Below are 18,460 nucleotides of genomic sequence, written 5' to 3'. Positions count from 1 at the left end.
GATGCTGAGGCCAACATCCTTGGGCAAGGACCTCCAAGACCTCAGAACATGGTGCTGGTGTGAAGATGGATCTTTAAGACATTGGACTTAGAACTTCGGACTGTTGTTGCCGTTTCCCCCTGCTCTCTTCTTCTCTTCCCTTCCTTTCCTGTCACCACCACTCAGTGGCAGCCTGGTGAGACCCACTGGCCTCCCTCCTTGGACAGGCCAGGACTTCAAACATCACTGGTAAATCTCAGTAGCTGCTCTTGGTGCTCCCTGTGAGCCTCCTCCATTTCTTCTTTTGTCTCAATAAAGTTGCTTTTGCATTCAAAAAGAGGCCTGTGATTTCTCCTTCTTTCTATAAGAACACTTCCAGATTGCTCATAGGAAAAGGGTGGAGACAGCACAGCACTGAAATCCCTGCAGTGCAATTTTCCTTGTTCCCTTTCCCCTGGAGCTGAACAGAGATGCCTCTCTATGTAAGGGTGGTGAGGCTTTGTAAGAAATTGCCCCGAATGGTTTTGGATGCCACAGCTCTGTAAATGTGGAAGACCAGGTTGGCCAGAGCTTTCAGCAAGCCGGCTGAGTGGGTGGCATCAGTGCCCATCTGTTGAGGGCAGGAGGAGTGGAAAGAAATGGCCTTGAAGTTGCCTTCCAGCCCAACCCACTCCTATTGAAATCTGCTTTCACACAGGCATCAGCGGTGTGACAAATGTGCTCCGTGTTGGGCAGGGCTGAGTCCCCTTCGGTCACAGTTGGGGCTGACTCAATCAGACGAGGCGGGAGCCACTCTACTCTTCTCACAGAGCCCATTCCTGCAGCCTTATTTACAAAGTTGGCCTTTGTGAGCAACCAGGACACGTGAGGAAGGCCTGCTTCCTGGGAAGTGGCCAGCCCTTGCTTCCTGAGGGAAGTTGGCCATCAGTTATTTTCTTTCCCACTGTATGTGTGCATGCATAACCTTTTGTTCTTGATTTAACAAAGTGCCTTTTTTTAAGTTTCAAGATGTTCTCTGTTTCATTTGATCTTGTTTTCCCACCGGAGAGGGGATAGATATGGCAGCTTGCTGGGTACCATCCATCCAGCCAAGGACCACTGAGCACAGCTGGTAATCCAGCCCAGGGCAAGAGCAGGAAGGAGCTGGAGACGCGAGCATGGACTCTTGACCAAAGGGAGATGTATTAGAGGGGAAGCAAGAGCACAAGGAATACCTTATATCTCCAAGCCATTCCCAAAATGGGCTGGGAACACAGGCTGCACGTGAAAACACATGGGATGTCACAGAGAGATGAGGGAGAGGTGGGCAGGTGTACAGGAAGGATGAGAGTGATGCCCTGACTACTTGGCCACAAACAAACCCACAGGAATGACAGAGGATTATGTCATGTGCCTGCATGGAATGCCACCAGACCATGATCCGAGCCTTCTGCCTACTCTGATGTCTTTATATCCTGGAAATTCTTGGGCCTCTCACCCTGGCCCCAGAAGAATTCTTCAGATAGGAATGCACACGGCAGTAACCAGGAAATGGAGACCGCAGTGCAGGAAACCTGGACACAGCCCCTGCCATTAGCTGGGATGGTGCACATTTGACACGAGCTGGTCACAAAATTATGACTTCCACTAAGGTGCCTCTGGGCCTGAGGCAGGGCAGGACTGCTATAAAAGGCAGCCCAAGTCTCTGCTCCCTCATCCACTTCTCTCACCTCCTTCTCCTCAGGAATCAGGTGAGTGGGAAGCCTCATCTCCTGCTACTCCTGCTGCTGCTTCAAGACCAGCTCTTTTCTGCCTGCAGTTCTCAGCTGAAAGGGGCTGTCGTAGCACAGGGCTGGAAGCGGCTTGTGCTGGGAGAGGGCAGGGGAGAGAAGGTCTTGTGCAGACAGAGAAAGAGCGGCTGGGACTTGGCTGAGGTGGCTCCTGGGCTTTGAGCTGGGCAGTGCAGTGTGGGCCAGGAGGTGCCTTGGCTGCAGGGTGTTTGGGTGCAGTGCTGCTTCTCATGTGTCCTCACTTTCTGCTTCTCCCTGCCCTCTGTGCCAGGTGCACCTGTGACCACGAGCCATGTCCTGCTGCAAGCCCTGTGACCCTTGCTGCCAGCCCTGCGGCCCCTGCCCGCTGGCCAGCAGCTGCAATGAGTGCTGTGTCAGGCAGTGCCAGAGCTCCCACGTCGTCATTGAGCCGCCTGCTGTGCTGGTGACCCTGCCCGGCCCCGTCCTCAGCTCCTTCCCACAGAACACTGCCGTGGGATCCTCCACCTCTGCTGCTGTTGGCAACATCCTCAGCTGTGGCGGAGTGCCCATCAGCTCTGGGGGCTTTGACATCTCCTGCATCACCAACTGCTATGGCAGCAGATGTTGTCCCCCCTGCTAAATGTGCTGGCAACATCCTCGGGCAAGAACCTTTACAACCTAAAAAGGCGGAGCAGCACTGAAGATGGATCTTTAGGACAATGGATATGTGCCCTCTCTGTACTCTTCCTTTCTTACAATCTCTTCCTATTTCCTCCTTTCCTGTCAGCATCACCAAATGCCAGCCTAGTGGGACCTGTTTACCTCCCTCCATCTCCCTGCAGGCCAGGCAAATGGACACCCCCACTGCACCCCAGTGCCTGCTCCTGGCGTCCCCTTTGAGCCTCCTCCTTTTCTTCCTTAGACTCAATAAACTCGTTTTGCATCCAAACGTGGCCCACTGCTCTCTCCTTCCTTGTGTGGGAACTCTTGCAGTCAGCTCAGGGCAAAAGCTGGAGGAAGCCAAGGGTGCACACTCCGTGCTGGATTGTACTTTGTGCTTTTGCTATTGAGGATTACAAATACAGCCCTGGCTTCCTCCAAATAGAGAGCATCAGGAGGAGATGATGGAAAAACCTCACCCGAGATGGAATGGGAAACAGCAGTGCCTGGGGATAGTCCACAACCTCCTTTCTTCCAACACATGCCTCACATTAGCCTTCTGCTCAGCTTCCAGCCAGACAGGAAGGGCTGAGGGGCTTCAGAGGATCAACTAAGCACGAGGACACAACCAAAGCCATCCTCCCACTGTGTTGGAGGCTGCCACTCTTTCCCATTCTGGGTGTTGGAGAGGAGAAACTCTCCCATCTTCCAGCCTCCACCTCCCCGACACGGTCAAAGAATTTTCTCCACGTGTCTCACTGTTTTGATAGCATCACTTCCCATAGCTCCTGGCTCAGGACAAAGGCCAGTGTGGCCACAGGACTGCCCCATCCTCACAGAGCCACCAGAACACTGCAACCTCCAAGCTTCTCCATGAGGGAGGAGCAAGGAGCCTGGGAAACAGCTGAGTGCCCCAAGGCTGCCTGGAGGTGGCATCAAAGGGATGGCCTGTCTTTGGGATTGTCCTGGGGAGATGGGAGTGCCATGGCCCTCTCCAGCTTCCTGCACAGAAGCAGCTGGGGGCCGAGTGTGTGTGAGTGGCTGGCACTGCTGGACAGGGAAGTCCCTGTGGGGCTTGCAGTGGCTGGGCTGAGAGGTCAGCTCAGGCCCAGCTGTGGACACACACACAGGGGCACTGACACATTGCCAGCCTGCCCAGCTGTGCCCAGACACGACCCCAGACACACAGAGCCCAGCACACGTGCACAGACACACGGGCACGGGGCTTGCCCACAAGTGCCCTGCCCTGAGCACGGCCAGCCCCGTGTAGGCCAGCGGCTCTCAGGGGGGTGTTGCCACCAGTGCACGAGCACAGGGATGTGCAGACACTGGCACACACAATGGGGCACAGCCACATTGCCCTGCACATTATTGTGGGGGAGCACATGGGGCAGAGGCCACAGGAAGAGATGTGACTGAGGGCATGCTGGGGAGCTCAAAGGCAGAGCAGGTTCAGGCCACTCCAAGGAGGACAGTAGCTCAGGCAGCAAGCCTACAGGAGCATCAAGGATTGCGGAAGTAGAGGAGTTGGGCAAAGAAGTTTCATTAAAAGGACAAGTCACATAGGAGAGCTGCTGGGTCATGACCAAAAGACTGGAGGACCTTCTCATCAGCAGAGATTACAAAATTGTGGCAGCATTACAAATCTCCACCAGAATGCCCCAGGCTGGCATCACCTGCCATCCTTGCGATCACTTCTGCACTTAGTTTATGTCTCTTAGCTATACTGACACTACCTTGCCCCCAGGAAAACTAGGATCTTCCATAGTAGAACAGAGAAGAGGTGTCCTGAGGGAGTGGGAATGACGTGAGCCAGGAAATGCCTAGTCATTGTAGACGGAAACAGCAGCTCATGTCATTCCATTTCCAGAGATGTTTCTGTTCATTTGGGATCATGCCTGAAATTTGTCACCTATTTGTCACAGCACAGACTCTGGGCCCTGAGGCACTGTGGGGCCAGGATAAAAGGCAGCCTAACTGCTGGCTCTCTCAACCACTCCTGTCACCTCCACCTCCTTGGGAACCAGGTGAGTTGCAAGCCCCTTTCTCCTCCACGCCCTCTAAGACAGCACTGAACTTTCCAGGCCTTGTTCCTGCGCCTTGTCCTTCTGGGAGTGTTCTGCAATGGTGGTGGTGTGGGCAGAGGGGAGACCGTGTGTTCTGGCAGAGGCTGGGGCTGGGCTGAGGTGCTGATTTCCATCCAGATTAGACAGGAGCAGGGCTGGGCCTGGCTGAGCTCAGAAGGACCGTGCTGGGCTCAGGCAAGGATCCCCAGTTTGGGGCTGCACAGCCTGGAGCTGCGCAGGCAGCAGGGGCCTTGTCTGGCTGGGGGTTTCCTTGCGGGCTGAGTCTCAGGTGTGCATGTGCTCTGCTTCCTCCCTGCCCTCTGTGCCAGGTGCAGCTCCAAGATCCAGCCATGTCCTGCCCGGAGAAGTGCCAGCAGTGCCGGCCCTGTGACCCTTGCTGCCAGCCCTGCGGCCCCTGCCCGCTGGCCAGCAGCTGCAATGAGTGCTGTGTCAGGCAGTGCCAGAGCTCCCACGTCGTCATTGAGCCGCCTGCTGTGCTGGTGACCCTGCCTGGCCCCGTCCTCAGCTCCTTCCCACAGAACACTGCCGTGGGATCCTCCACCTCTGCTGCTGTGGGCAGCATCCTCAGCTGTGAGGGAGTGCCCATCAGCTCTGGGGGCTTTGACATCTCCTGCATCACCAACTGCTTTGGTTGCAACAGATGTCGTCCCTGCTAAAGATGGTGAGGCCAATATCCTTGGGCAAGGACCTCCAAGACCTCAGAACCTAGTACTGGAATGATGACGGAATTTTGGGACATCAGATTTAGACTTTTTCTCAGTAGTTCCTTCTTTCCTCTTCTCCCTCCTTCATTCCATTCCTCTCTCCACCACTCAATGTCACCTTAATGGGACCTGTTCCTCCCTCATTTTATCTGCCAGCCTGGCAGATGGACACTCCCACTGCTTCTTTTGGCTTCTCCTGTTGCTGTCTCTGAGACTACCTCCTTTTCTTCTTTAGACTCAATAAATTTCTTTTTGCATCAAAACCTGGGCCTCTGATTTGTCCTTCATTCTGTGACAACTCTTCCAGTCTCCTCAGGAGAAAGGTGGAAAAGCAGAGAGCAGGAGTCAGTGATATGGATTTTTCATGGAGCTGTCAAAGACAGCTATGACAGTGAGAGTGATGAGGCACTGGAACAGAGAAGTTACTTCTCATTTCTTGAATTGCTCAAGGTTCAAGTTCCACAGGACTTTGAGCCACTTGGTTTATGGTTTGTGCCTGTGTCTGTTTTGTAGGGTAGCTGTGGAGCTGGAAATGAAATAAATGTTCTTTATATTCTGTTCCATCCTAAGTGTTTGAATCGACAGAGTCAGGCACCTGGAACCACCACAGAACCATGGTGGAAAGGCAAAGAGTAAATTTATTGCCTTACCTCACTCCACAGAGGATATTGAATCAACACTCAGGCAGGGGTGCACAAGTGGGAACATCGCCCCCCTTCAGGTCAGTCCCGCAGGGTCACAAGGCGGGAATTTCAGCACCCTTAGGCACAGTCCTTGCTAGCAGGGCTCCTCTTTGCACCAGTGCTGTGATCACCTTGTGCTTTTTGTGATGTCTGAGCTTTGATCTTCTCTTTCCCAAAACAAGGAGCTCAAGCATATCTATGAGAGGGCTTCCAAGTCTCTCCAAACACTGGCCTTGTCTCTACACAGAGATTTTACTCCTCCAAACAGACAGAGGATAAACTGCAGATGCAGAGTCAAAAGATCACTGCACAGGGTAGGCAAGTCAGACCATTCCCACACCCTTCTTTTGCTTCTTCAGAAAGGCATCAGAAAGTTTTGTCCAGAGATGTATCTTCATGCAGTTCTTATAGGTGAGCCAGTATAGTCTGAGGAATGCATCAAATCTCAATCCAGCAGCCACTGCAACCCTGCTGTATTGTGTCAGAGATGACCAAAGAGCTGGAGAACCTATGCTATGAGTGAAGCTGTAGAGCCTTTTCTGTCTGGAAAGAAAAAGGTTTTGGAAAACTCCATCCAGTTTTCCAGCAGTTCAAGAATTGCAACAAAAAGGATGGGGCCTCTTTCATTCCATGGATTCCCATGGAAAGGGTGGGTCACTTCCAAGGGGTGCACTTGTTCAAGAACAGAATGCTCCACAGCAGCTCCCCAAGAGGGGAAGAAGTCCTATTGGCAGGACCTGCTCCACTATGGCCTTCTCTCTACTGCAGTGGACATTCCTGCCAGGAATCTTTTCTGGTGCAGGCTCCTCATGGGGTCACAGCTTCCCTCATGGTACCTTCACCTGCAAGGGGCTGCAAAGAACAGCTGATCCCAATCAGCTCTCGTGTGTGGGTGATGCCAATCCCAGCCTATGAAACCCCTCAGTCCTGTGTGTCTGGAGAGCAGCTGGGCAGAGCTGTTAATGTGAGGGAGGTGTCAGAAAAAGGGAGGTTGTGGCTTGTCCCTGAGCTCACCAGAAAAGTTGACACAGATGGAAAGAGGATCAGAATCCAACACTTGGTTGCAAAACAACTTTATTGACTCTAAGCAAGAAAAGGAGCTGGTTCTCAGAGAGCACCAGGAGCAGTGACTGGGGTGCAGTTGGGGTGTCCATCTGCTGGTCTGCAGAGGGAGGGAGGAAGAGAAGACAACAAGTCCCACTAGGCTGGCCATGGATGGTGCTGACAGGAAAGGAATCAACAGGAAAAAAGAGAGCAGGAGAAGGAAAATAAAGTCAGAAGCCCTACATACAGTGTCCCAATATTGTGTCATCATTCTAGCACCATGTTCTCAGATCTTGGAGGTGCTTGCCCAAAGATGTTGCCAGCCGATTTAGCAGGGACGACATCTACTGCCAAAGCAGTTGGTGATGCAGGAGATGTCAAAGCCCCCAGAGCTGATGGGCACTCCGCCACAGCTGAGGATGTTGCCAACAGCAGCAGAGGTGGAGGATCCCACGGCAGTGTTCTGTGGGAAGGAGCTGAGGACGGGGCCGGGCAGGGTCACCAGCACAGCAGGCGGCTCAATGACGACGTGGGAGCTCTGGCACTGCCTGACACAGCACTCATTGCAGCTGCTGGCCAGCGGGCAGGGGCCGCAGGGCTGGCAGCAAGGGTCACAGGGCTTGCAGCAGGACATGGCTCGCGGTCACAGGTGCACCTGGCACAGAGGGCAGGGAGAAGCAGAAAGTGAGGACACATGGGAAGCAGCACTGCACCCAAACACCCTGCAGCCAAGGCACCTCCTAGCCCACACTGCACTGCCCAGCTCAAAGCCCAGGAGACACCTCAGACAAGTTCCAGCCTCTCTTTCTCTGTCTGCACAAGACCTTCTCTCCCCTGCCCTCTCCCAGCAGAAACAGCTCCTAGCCCTGTGCTACGACAGCCCCTCTCAGCTGAGACCTCCAGCCAGGAAAGGGCTGATCTTGAAGCAGCAGCAGGAGTAGCAGGAGACGAGGCTTCCCACTCACCTGATTCCTGAGGAGAAGGAGGTGAGAGAAGTGGATGAGGGAGCAGAGACTTGGGCTGCCTTTTATAGCAGTCCTGCCCTGCCTCAGGCCCAGAGGAACCTTTGTGGAAGCAATCATTTTGTGGCCAGCTCGTGTCAAATATGCACCATCCCAGCTAATGGTAGGGACTGTGACCTGGTTTCCTGCATTGCTGCCTTTTCATTTTCTGGCTTCTGCTTATGTACGTTCCTATTTCCTGTGTGAAGACTTGTGTTGGGGCTGGGATGAGAGGCCCAAGAATTTCCAGGATGTAAACAGGTCAGCACAGGCTGAGTTCTCAAATCGTTTTCTGGTGGCATTCCATGTAGGCACGTGATATTCATCTGTGTCATTCCTGTTGGTTTCTTTGTGGCAAAATTTTCAGTGCATCATGCTCATTCTTCTTGTACACATGCACAAGGGCTGCCATTTCAGGGAAGCAGAAACATCTTCTTCCCCATCTCTCTCTGGCAGTCACTGTTTTTTTCACTCAGATGCACTTCCCTTGCAGAGTTTTTTTCTTCTTGCTGTATTTGCAGTATCTCAGGAAAATTGGGCTGGTCTCATCGACCTCAGCCTCTTTCTCTACACTCTCTGTGGGTCCTTTGGGAAGTCAAGGACCATTTCTATGGCTGGGATCCTTCACAGGGTGCTTGACTTCTCTTAGAGCTGTCCCCAACATCTCAACAGAGTGTTCACTTTTTGATGGTTTTCTTTCATGAATGTCCAGATTGCAAGGTTCAAGGGAGGCCTTCCTAAGCACATGTGTGTCAGTCTGTGCATGTGTGCATCATGAGTGCACATGAAGGTTCTTCCTTTTGCATGTCCTTTGTCCCACAGAGGCACTGGTTGCCCTGGAGAGACAGAGCCAATGTACAACTGAATGGTGCTGCTTTGACCTTGCAGAGAGGTCTCCAGAGAACTGAAATGTAGCCTCTGCCTCCTCCACCCTCCACTTCTTGCTTTATGTTCAGGAAGAAAGCCCAGAAATCCTGCCAGCCTTCATCCCAAATGGATCTCCCTCTGCTGCAGTGTTGCTGATTAGTGGGTGCCGTGTCCCACTCGCAGGGGGAGGGAACAGCCAGGATTTGTACATGCTGGTGGTTGAGAGGAAAGACCAAAGTCACAGAGTCCAAAGAAGTTTTCACATTTTATTAATAAATTGCACACTTGGCATGGAAATAGAGGGAGGGGGAGGGGGGAGGAGAGGAGAGGAGAGGAGAGGAGAGGAGAGGAGAGGAGAGGAGAGGAGAGGAGAGGAGAGGAGAGGAGAGGAGAGGAGAGGAGAGGAGAGGAGAGGAGAGGAGAGGAGAGGAGAGGAGAGGAGAGGAGAGGAGAGGAGAGGAGAGGAGAGGAGAGGAGAGGAGAGGAGAGGAGAGGAGAGGAGAGGAGAGGAGAGGAGAGGAGAGGAGAGGAGAGGAGAGGAGAGGAGAGGAGAGGAGAGGAGAGGAGAGGAGAGGAGAGGAGAGGAGAGGAGAGGAAAGGAAAGGAAAGGAAAGGAAAGGAAAGGAAAGGAAAGGAAAGGAAAGGAAAGGAAAGGAAAGGAAAGGAAAGGAAAGGAAAGGAAAGGAAAGGAAAGGAAAATCCCACCACATGCTAGTCTTTTTCGCCAGGTTGTTCTTATTGATAATCTTTGGGGGTCATTACCAGCTGTGTTGGGTTGACCTTAGCCAGATGGCCAGTGCCCTCCAACGCACCCCATGACTCTCCCTTCTGAAGTGAATAGGGAAGAGAAAATTAGATGGGAAACAACTTGAGGATTGACATAAGGCAGTTTGCTAAAGAAAAACCATGCATAACAATTAACTGTTGAAATTTTTATTCATCTGATTGTTCATCACACTGTGTTAGACATTGTCTCTTGCCTAAAAGTGGGGATGTTTGGTAGCTGGGGCAGAAAACTGCAGGAATGGGCTCTGTGAGAAGAGTCCAGTGTCTCTCACCACGTCTGACAGTGTCAGCTCCAGCTGTGTCCAAAGGGGACTCAGCCCTGCCCAACACTGAACACATCTGTCATACTGCTGATGCCTCTGTGAAAGCGGATTTCATTAGGAATTGTTTGGGTTGGGAGGAAAAGGTTAAAAGCAGAAGGATTAGGAGGATGATTGTAGGTACACTCAAGTGACCTGGCAGCTGGGAAAGCCAAGGCCTGAAGAGTATCAGTGTGGGAAACCCCAAAGAGGATGGCTACTGCTGTTTCTTCCTGTGTTTGGAGAAGTAAATTCTCTGTATAGAGACAAGGCCAGTATTTGGAGAGACTTGGATGCCCTGTCACGGACATGCTGAGCTCCCTGTTTTGGGAGAGAGAAGATCAAAGCTCAGAGATCACAAAAAGCACAGAGACATCATAGCACTGGTGCAAAGAGGAGCTCTGCCAGCAAGGACTGAGACTAAGGGGGACAATGTTCCAACTTGTGAATCTTTGCCCCAGCATCAATTTGGCTCCGTCTGTGGAGTTAAAGGAAATAAATTTACTCTTTGCCTTTCTGCCATGGTATTGTGGTGGCTCCATCTGCTCTACTGTGTCAACTTAAACATTTTTTTTATTTGCAACTCTCCATCCACCTCACCAAATATGGGCAAGAATGGCACGTACCAAAGAAAGAGGCTCAAAGTGCTGGGCAACCTTGCCTAGAACACATCTAGAAATGAGAAATCTCAGTGTCTCCAGGCAACTTGTTCCAGTGCCTCATCACTCTCACTGTCAGGGATGTCTTTATCAGGTGCAAGAGAAAGGGCACAAGGGAAATCCATAGCAGTGAGTCCCAATCTCTGCTTTTCCACCATACTCCGGAGGAGGCTGGAAGAGTTGTCACAGAATGAAGAACAAAACAGAGGCCCAGGATTGAATGCAAAATGACTTTATTGAATCTAAAGAAGAAAAGTGGGTAGGTCAGAAACAGCAGCGGGAGAAACCACAAAGATGTAATGGGGCCCATGTGCCCAGCCTGCAGACAGAGGGCAGCAAGGAAGGAGCCACTAAGGTGGCATTTGGTGGTGGAGACAGGAAAGGAAATGAAGAGAGAGGAGAGAGCAGAAGAAGGAACTAATCGCGAAAAAGTCTAAATCAAATGTCCCAAAATTCTGTCTTCATTACAACACCAGGTTCTGAGGTCTTGGAGGTCCCTGCCCGAGGATGTTGACCTCAGCATCTTTAGCAGGGACGACAACATCTGCTGCCATAGCAGTTGGTGATGCAGGAGATGTCAAAGCCCCCAGAGCTGATGGGCACTCCGCCACAGCTGAGGATGTTGCCAACAGCAGCAGAGGTGGAGGATCCCACGGCAGTGTTCTGTGGGAAGGAGCTGAGGACGGGGCCGGGCAGGGTCACCAGCACAGCAGGCGGCTCAATGACGACGTGGGAGCTCTGGCACTGCCTGACACAGCACTCATTGCAGCTGCTGGCCAGCGGGCAGGGGCCGCAGGGCTGGCAGCAAGGGTCACAGGGCTTGCAGCAGGACATGGCTCGGGATCACAGGTGCACCTGGCACAGAGGGCAGGGAGAAGCAGAAAGTGAGGATACATGAGAAGCAGCACTGCACCCAAACACCCTGCAGCCAAGGCACCTCCTGGCCCACATTGCACTGCCCAGCTCAAAGCCCAGGAGACACCTCAGCCAAGTCCCAGCTGCTCTTTCTCTGTCTGCACAAGACCTTCTCTCCCCTGCCCTCTCCCAGCACAAGCAGCTCGCAGCCCTGTGCTACGACAGCTCCTCTCAGCTGAGACCTCCAGCCAGGAAACAGCTGGTCTTGAAGCAGCAGGATCAGGAGGAGACGGGGCTTCCCACCCACCTGATTCCTCAGGAGAAACAGGGGAGAGAAGTGGATGAGAGAGCAGAGATTTTGGCTGCCTTTTATAGCAGTCCTGCACTGCCTCAGGCCCAGAGGCACCTTTGTGGAAGTCATAATTTTTGACCAACTCATGTCAAATATGCACCATCCCAGCTAATGGTAGGGGCTGTGCCCTGGTTTCCTGCACTTCTGCCTTTTCATTTCCTGGCTTCTGCTTATGTGCATTCCTATCTGAAGTCTTGGGTAACAGCCGGGATGAGAGGCTGAAGAATTTCCGGGATATGAACTCATCAGCACACCAGAGTGCTCACATCATGATCTGGTGCCATTTCTTGAGTGCACGTGATGTGTCTTGAACGCTCTCTACTGGGTCCGCCTTCGGTCCACAGTCCATTCTCGTTTCTCCACCTCATGCTTGCTCTTTTATTGTGTTGTGTTTTGTTTCGTTTCTTTCTAGGAGCCACAACAAGGACACTTCTCCCACAAAAGTGCTGCCCTACCTCCCCAGAGCCCCTTCTCCAGCTACATGCTGGTCTTTCTCACCACGTGTTCTTACCAAGAATCCTTGGTTGTTATGAGCAGCTGTTCTGGGCTGACCCTGGCTGGATGGCCAGTGCCCTCCAGGCACTCTATCACTCTCTGTTCTTAGGTGAATAAAGAAAGAGAGAATTGGAAGGAAAACAACCAGAATATCAGGATTTGAATGTTTGCTAAAACATAATCGTAGGATTGTGCACGCAGATGTGATGTGTAAAAAAAACCAAAACTACTTCTTCTGTTCTTCTTCAGAGCATAAGAAGAGTACTCCAATTAGAAAGTTCTATCTGGCCACTTCCCCGGAAGCAGGACTTGAGCACATATAGTGATATTACTAGAAGGCAAACATTGCAAATAACAAATACCCACCCATACTTCTCCTTTCATTAGCTGTTGTGTCTGATCTCATGTCGTGCATGGCATGGAATATCCCTTCCACTCAGTTTGGGACAACTGTCTGATCCACTCCCAGGATCTTGCCACCCCCCAGCTCCTGATGGGGAAGGGAATGTTGGAGAGAGTGTTGGTGCTATGTGAGCACTGCTCAGCAGGAGCCAAAGGACTGCAGTGTTTCTGGCACCTTTGTCACTCCCAGTGCAGAGCACAGCCCTGCCAGGGCTGCTGTGGGGAGCAGGGACTGCATCTCAGCCACACCCAACACAGCCACAAGCCCTGGCTGGCTCCAGGGGCATCCAGCTCTGCATCTTTGAGACATACACATCAGCCCTTATCTCCTACACTTGTCCACTGGGATGGGACACAGTCTCTTCCTGCCCAGGCCAATGCTACCACTCAGTGAGCGGAGTGAGACAGGGGCCAAGACCTTACAACAAATGAGGGGATGGAACTGAAGGGGTCAGGGTACAGATGTTTCCTTGCTCTGAGATGTGGGAGAGATGTTCAGGGTGGCACAGGGACAGTCAAAGAGCTGTGGACTCTTTTTGTGTTCAAGCACCAGGACTTCCAGATCCTCTGAAAAAGGTGTTCCCAGCAACTATGTCCAGGAAAGCAGTGATGCGTCATTCAGGCCCAAAAGGCCAAAACCACAGCTCCTCCGTCAAGGGGGAGGTCAGGCAAATTCCCTCTTTGCGGAGGGACCACTAATATAATTTTTGTTTAGTATATTGAAAGTTACATTCATCCCTGTCTTAAGCCTGGACCACTGTGTGGCTGTTAGAAAGTTTAATCATCCAATTGTTTTTCTCACAGTGATGGATGGACCTTCCCTCTTGTGTAAAAGTGGTGAAATTTGGCAACTGGGGCAGAAGGCTTCAGGAATGGGCTCTGGGACAACATTCCACCACCTCCCACCACTTCTGACAGTGTCAGCTCCAGCTCTGTCCAAAAAACGCATAAAGGATGCCTACAGCTGTTTTATCCTGTGTTTGAAGAAGCAGAATCTGTGTAGAAAAAAAAACGCTGGTGTTTAGAGAGACTTGGTGGCCCTGTCACAGACATACTTGAGCACTGGAGCAAAAAGAAGCCCTGCCAGCAAGCCTAAGGGGGACAATGTTCCCACTCATGCATCTCTGCCCAGCCATTGCTTCGATTTCCTCCATGGAGTGAGGTACGAAAATTAATGTACACTTTTCCTTTCCGCCATGGATTTGTGGTTGTTCCAGCTGTGCAACTGTGTCAACTCAAACACTTATGATGAAAAAAATGCAAATAACATTTTATTTCATTTTCAAATCCACATCCACCCCACAAAACAGGCATTGACTGCATCTACCAAACCAAGAGGCTCAAAAGTGCTGGGCAACCTTGCCTAGAAAACATCTAGAAATGAGAAATCTCAATGTCTCCAGGCAACTTGTTCCAGTGCCTCATCACTCTCACTGTCAGGGGTGTCTTTATCAGCACCAAGGGAAAGGGCACAAGGAAAACCCATAGCAATGAGTCACACTCCCTCTTTTTCCATCGCATTCCGGAGAAGGCTGGAAGAGTTGTCACAGGATGAAATACAAAACAGAGGCCCAGTATTAGATGCAAAATCACTTTATTGAGTCTAAAGAAGAAAGTGGGTAGGTCAGAAACAGCAGCAGGAGAAACTACAAAGATGCAGTGGGGGCATCCATCTGCCAGGCTGGCAGATAGAGGGAGGAAGGGAGGGTGGACCGATGATTGCACTAGGCTGGCATTGGGTGGTGGAGACAGAAAGGAAGGGAAGAGAGAGGAGAAGAAGGAACTAATAGCGAAAAAGTCTAAATTCAATGTCCCAAAATTCCATTGTCAGTCCAGCACCCTGTTCTGATGTCTTGGAGATCGTTGCCCAAGGACGTTGGCCTCAGCATCTTTAACAGGGACGACAACATCTGCTGCCATAGCAGTTGGTGATGCAGGAGATGTCAAAGCCCCCAGAGCTGATGGGCACTCCCTCACAGCTGAGGATGCTGCCCACAGCAGCAGAGGTGGAGGATCCCACGGCAGTGTTCTGTGGGAAGGAGCTGAGGACGGGGCCGGGCAGGGTCACCAGCACAGCAGGCGGCTCAATGACGACGTGGGAGCTCTGGCACTGCCTGACACAGCACTCATTGCAGCTGCTGGCCAGTGGGCAGGGGCCGCAGGGCTGGCAGCAAGGGTCACAGGGCTTGCAGCAGGACATGGCTCGCGGTCACAGGTGCACCTGGCACAGAGGGCAGGGAGAAGCAGAAAGTGAGGACACATGAGAAGCAGCACTGCACCCAAACACCCTGGAACCATGACAACTCCCGGCCCACATTGCACTGCATAGCTTAAAGCCCAGGAGACACCTCAGCCAAGTCCCAGCCGCTCTTTCTCTGTCTGCACAAGACCTTCTCTCCCCTGCCCTCTCCCAGTACAAGCAGCTCCCAGTCCTGTGCTATGACAGCCCCTCTCAGCTGAGACCTCCAGCCAGGAAAGAGCTGGTCTTGAAGCAGCGACAGGATGAGGAGGAGGAGATGAGGCTTCCCACTCACCTGATTCCTGAGGAGGAGGTGAGAGAAGTGGATGAGGGAGCAGAGACTTGGGCTGCCTTTTATAGCAGTCCTGCCCTGCCTCAGGCCCAGAGGCACCTTAATGGAAGTCATAATTTTGTGACCACTGCATGTCATATGCCCACCATCCCAGCTAATGGTAGGGGCTGTGTCCTGGTTTCCTGCATTGTTTTCATTTCCTGGCTTCTGCCATGTAAATTCCTATGTGAAGACTTGTGTTGGGGCTGGGATGAGAGGTCAAAGATTTTTCGGGATATGTACTTCTTAGCACAGAGAGGGTGCTCAGGTCATGGTCTGGTGCCATTCCATAAAGGCATGTGATGTCCTTTCTACTGGGTCAGCCATTGTTTAACAGTCCATACTCATTTCTCCACCTCATCCCTGGTCTTTTGTTGGGTTGTGTTTTGTTTCTCTCCAGGAGCCACAGCAAGGACACTTTTCCAACAAAAGTGCTGCCCTACCTCCACAGGGCCCCTTCTTCAGCTGAAGTGAAGACAATACACCTTTATCAGTCTCCCAAAGTGGTATAAATATTGTCCAACAATTGTACGGACTGTGCTTGCTGAATTTCTACTTTTTCACTCATCTGGACATGAAATTATTTTTAATCACACATGACCCCTACCTGAAAAGGTGCTAAAGCTGCTGGGAGTGTCCTTGGGCAAGAACCTCCAAGACCTCAGAACATGGTGCTGGCCAGAAGTCATAGCTTTGGGATATAGTTTCAGAGCTTCAAGCCTGTTGGAGGTTTGGGTTCTTCCTTTTGTTTTCTTCCTCTCTGGGAATTTTCTCCCATTTTGTTGCTAAGAGACAACAACAACCAGGTCCTTAAGAGAGACAAAAGAAATTGCCCCAGGAAGGACGCAGCTCCCTACTCTTTTATCTGAAGGTTTTTTTCAGAGGTGCAGAGATACCTCGAGAATTGGGGTTGGGAAAAAAAGGGGGCTGGGCTCAGCTGCTGTCTTGCTCTCTTAGTGTTTGGAGGGGAAGGAGGCTGTGGTTGCTGCAGGAAGAATTCACCAACACTGTGGGGTACTGCCTCCTGCTGCCTTCTCCTACCGTTAGTGGAGCTCTGCTCTTAAGAGTGGCCATTGCACTGTGACCTTATTGACACTCTACATCACCAAACAGGGGACCCTTCACTATCTGCTTGCGTGCCTCAGGGGAAGCCCCAAGATGCCCAAGCCCCCTTCCCCTTCATGGGAGCCTCTCTCTGCCATGTTCAGGAGCCGGGCTGCTGCTGCCCAGCCCTGCCACTTCTCTGCCACTGCTCCGGGTTCTTCACTAGACTGTAACCCTGCACCCCCTGCCCGCCAGGACACCCCCCGGCTCCTGCTACAGCTGCAGACTCTCTGACACATCTCATCTACCACACCAGGATCTGCTCATCCCTGCTGTCCCAGGTTGCTGCTACTGAGGTTCCAGCTACAGCTCGTTTTGCCATCCAGAGGGGTACTGGAATGGCTGTTCCTGTGGGTCTGTAAAGGAAGCCCCTTCTCCATCTCTCCTGCCGGCCCACCCGCCATTACCCACATGAGGGAGATGCGGCTGAGCTCGCCCCACAGCGCCCCCTGCAGTCTCGGGGGAATCATCGCACCCACCCTGCCCAGCCGGGAGCCACCAGCGCCCCTGCTGGCTGTCACCGGAACTGCACCAAAGGGGAAAGTGCTTAAACAGCGGTGGAGAGATTTTAATTGGGTTTTCTGGGTTCTTTTGTTTGTTTTTGCTGCCATAGTTGTTGTTTGTTTGCCTTGTTATACATACACATTCTTATAAAGAACTGTTATTCCTTTTCCCTATCTTTGCCTGAAAGCATCTTAATTTCAAAGTTATAATAATTTGGAGGGAAGGGGGTCATATTCTCCATTCCAAGGGAGGTTCCTGCCTTTCTTGGAAGACACTTGTCTTTGAAACTGAGACAAAGCAATTATCCCCTTCTTCAATTTTTGATTAAGGAATGAAAATCTGCAGAGGCCTTTTGTCTCGAATATAAAGCAAGAAATAGAGGATGAAGGGGGCAGAGGCTGTGTTTCAGTTCTGTGGGTACTTCTCTGCAAGCACCATTCAGTTGTATATTGGCTTCTTCTGGCAAGGATACCTCCTTATTCTGTGGTGCTGAAGGTAAGACCAAAGGGGGGGGGGGTGTGACTGAGAGAATCTTCACATGCCCTCATGATGAGGTTCAAACACACACAAACACACACACACACAGACTCATGTGCTCATGCATGAGCCAAGCAAAACACTTTATATTCATAGAAGGCCATAAAATTACCAGCAACTCAGAACTCTGCTGAAGACACGTTGGGAGCAAATCTAACAGGAGAGGACTCAGGTATACCAGGGAAAGAAGGGGTCGCAGACACAGTGCTGGTGTTCACAGATGACCAACAGAGGCTGCATAGTAAGAGGATGAGGCAAATGAGACCAGTTGAATTTTCCTGAGAGCAATGTTTGTGTAGCAATGGGGCCAGTGCAGCAATGACTGTCTGTCACAGAGAGTCAGGGAGAAAAAGAGGAAAGGATGTTTAATGTCCCCTCACATGGCAGACCTTCACATGCAGGTAAGAGAGCAGTATACATTCCCTGACAATTTTAGCACAAAAACCCACTTGGACATGACACAGGTTCTCATCTACTGACCCGTGGAATGACACCATCTGAGCCTTCTTGCTGAGCTGACATGTTTATATCCTGGAAATATTTGGGCCTCTCATCCCTGCACTTACAAGAAGTCTTCAGACAGGAAGGCACATGGAATTAGACAGGAAATGAAAAGGCAGAAGTGCAGGAAACCAGGACACAGCCCCTACCATTAGCTGGGATGGTGCACATATGACATACAGTGGTCACAAAATTATGACTTCCACTAAGGTGCCTCTGGGCCTCAGGCAGGGCAGGACTGCTATAAAAGGCAGCCCAAGCCTCTGCTCCCTCATCCACTTCTCTCACCTTTGCCTCCTCAGGAATCAGGTGAGTGGGACAGACTTTTCTCCTTCTTCTGATCCTGCTGCTTCAAGACCGGCTCTTTCCTGGCTGTAGGTCTCAGCTGAGAGGGGCTGTCATAGCACAGGGCTGGAAGCGGCTTGTGCTGGGAGAGGGCAGGGGAGAGAAGGTCTTGTGCAGACAGAGAAAGAGCGGCTGGGACTTGGCTGAGGTGTCTCCTGGGCTTTGAGTTGGGCAATGCAGTGTGGGCCAGGAGGTGCCTTGGCTGCAGGGTGTTTGGGTGCAGTGCTGCTTCTCATGTGTCCTCACTTTCTGCTTCTCCCTGCCCTCTGTGCCAGGTGCACCTGTGACCGCGAGCC

General features: G+C 51.7%; 4 protein-coding genes and 1 pseudogene across 4 annotated transcripts; 2 read left to right on the top strand and 3 right to left on the bottom strand.

Moving 5' to 3' along the window:
- The first annotated feature begins 2,040 nt into the window (after positions 1-2,040).
- Positions 2,041-2,349, top strand: LOC136301627 (feather keratin Cos2-2-like). The gene has a single exon (XM_066204754.1). The coding sequence runs from the start codon at positions 2,041-2,043 to the stop codon at positions 2,347-2,349; it is 309 nt and encodes a 102-aa protein (XP_066060851.1).
- A 2,436-nt stretch (positions 2,350-4,785) lies between these two features.
- On the top strand, positions 4,786-5,112 carry LOC136301623 (feather keratin Cos1-1/Cos1-3/Cos2-1-like). The gene has a single exon (XM_066204750.1). The coding sequence runs from the start codon at positions 4,786-4,788 to the stop codon at positions 5,110-5,112; it is 327 nt and encodes a 108-aa protein (XP_066060847.1).
- A 2,103-nt stretch (positions 5,113-7,215) lies between these two features.
- LOC136301622 (feather keratin Cos2-2-like) lies at positions 7,216-7,521 on the bottom strand. Its single transcript, XM_066204749.1, has one exon. It carries the CDS (start codon positions 7,519-7,521, stop codon positions 7,216-7,218), a length of 306 nt encoding a protein of 101 aa, XP_066060846.1.
- Positions 7,522-11,024: 3,503 nt separating this feature from the next.
- Positions 11,025-11,333, bottom strand: LOC136301621 (feather keratin Cos2-2-like). Its single transcript, XM_066204748.1, has one exon. The coding sequence runs from the start codon at positions 11,331-11,333 to the stop codon at positions 11,025-11,027; it is 309 nt and encodes a 102-aa protein (XP_066060845.1).
- A 3,161-nt stretch (positions 11,334-14,494) lies between these two features.
- On the bottom strand, positions 14,495-15,267 carry LOC136301855 (feather keratin Cos2-2-like; annotated as a pseudogene).
- Between the last annotated feature and the right edge of the window lie 3,193 nt (positions 15,268-18,460).

Source organism: Chamaea fasciata, unplaced genomic scaffold (assembly GCF_029207755.1).
Source record: "Chamaea fasciata isolate MVZ Bird 193981 ecotype frontalis unplaced genomic scaffold, bChaFas1.0.hap1 SCAF_27, whole genome shotgun sequence".
In the NCBI taxonomy this organism is placed as follows: Eukaryota; Metazoa; Chordata; class Aves; order Passeriformes; family Sylviidae; genus Chamaea; species Chamaea fasciata.
This window is presented reverse-complemented; position numbering and strand designations above follow the sequence as displayed.

Bases quoted from the DNA above. Each gene is read 5' to 3' on its own strand.
- LOC136301627 (XM_066204754.1), top strand. From the start codon at position 2,041: ATGTCCTGCTGCAAGCCCTGTGACCCTTGCTGCCAGCCCTGCGGCCCC.
- LOC136301623 (XM_066204750.1), top strand. From the start codon at position 4,786: ATGTCCTGCCCGGAGAAGTGCCAGCAGTGCCGGCCCTGTGACCCTTGC.
- LOC136301622 (XM_066204749.1), bottom strand. From the start codon at position 7,521: ATGTCCTGCTGCAAGCCCTGTGACCCTTGCTGCCAGCCCTGCGGCCCC.
- LOC136301621 (XM_066204748.1), bottom strand. From the start codon at position 11,333: ATGTCCTGCTGCAAGCCCTGTGACCCTTGCTGCCAGCCCTGCGGCCCC.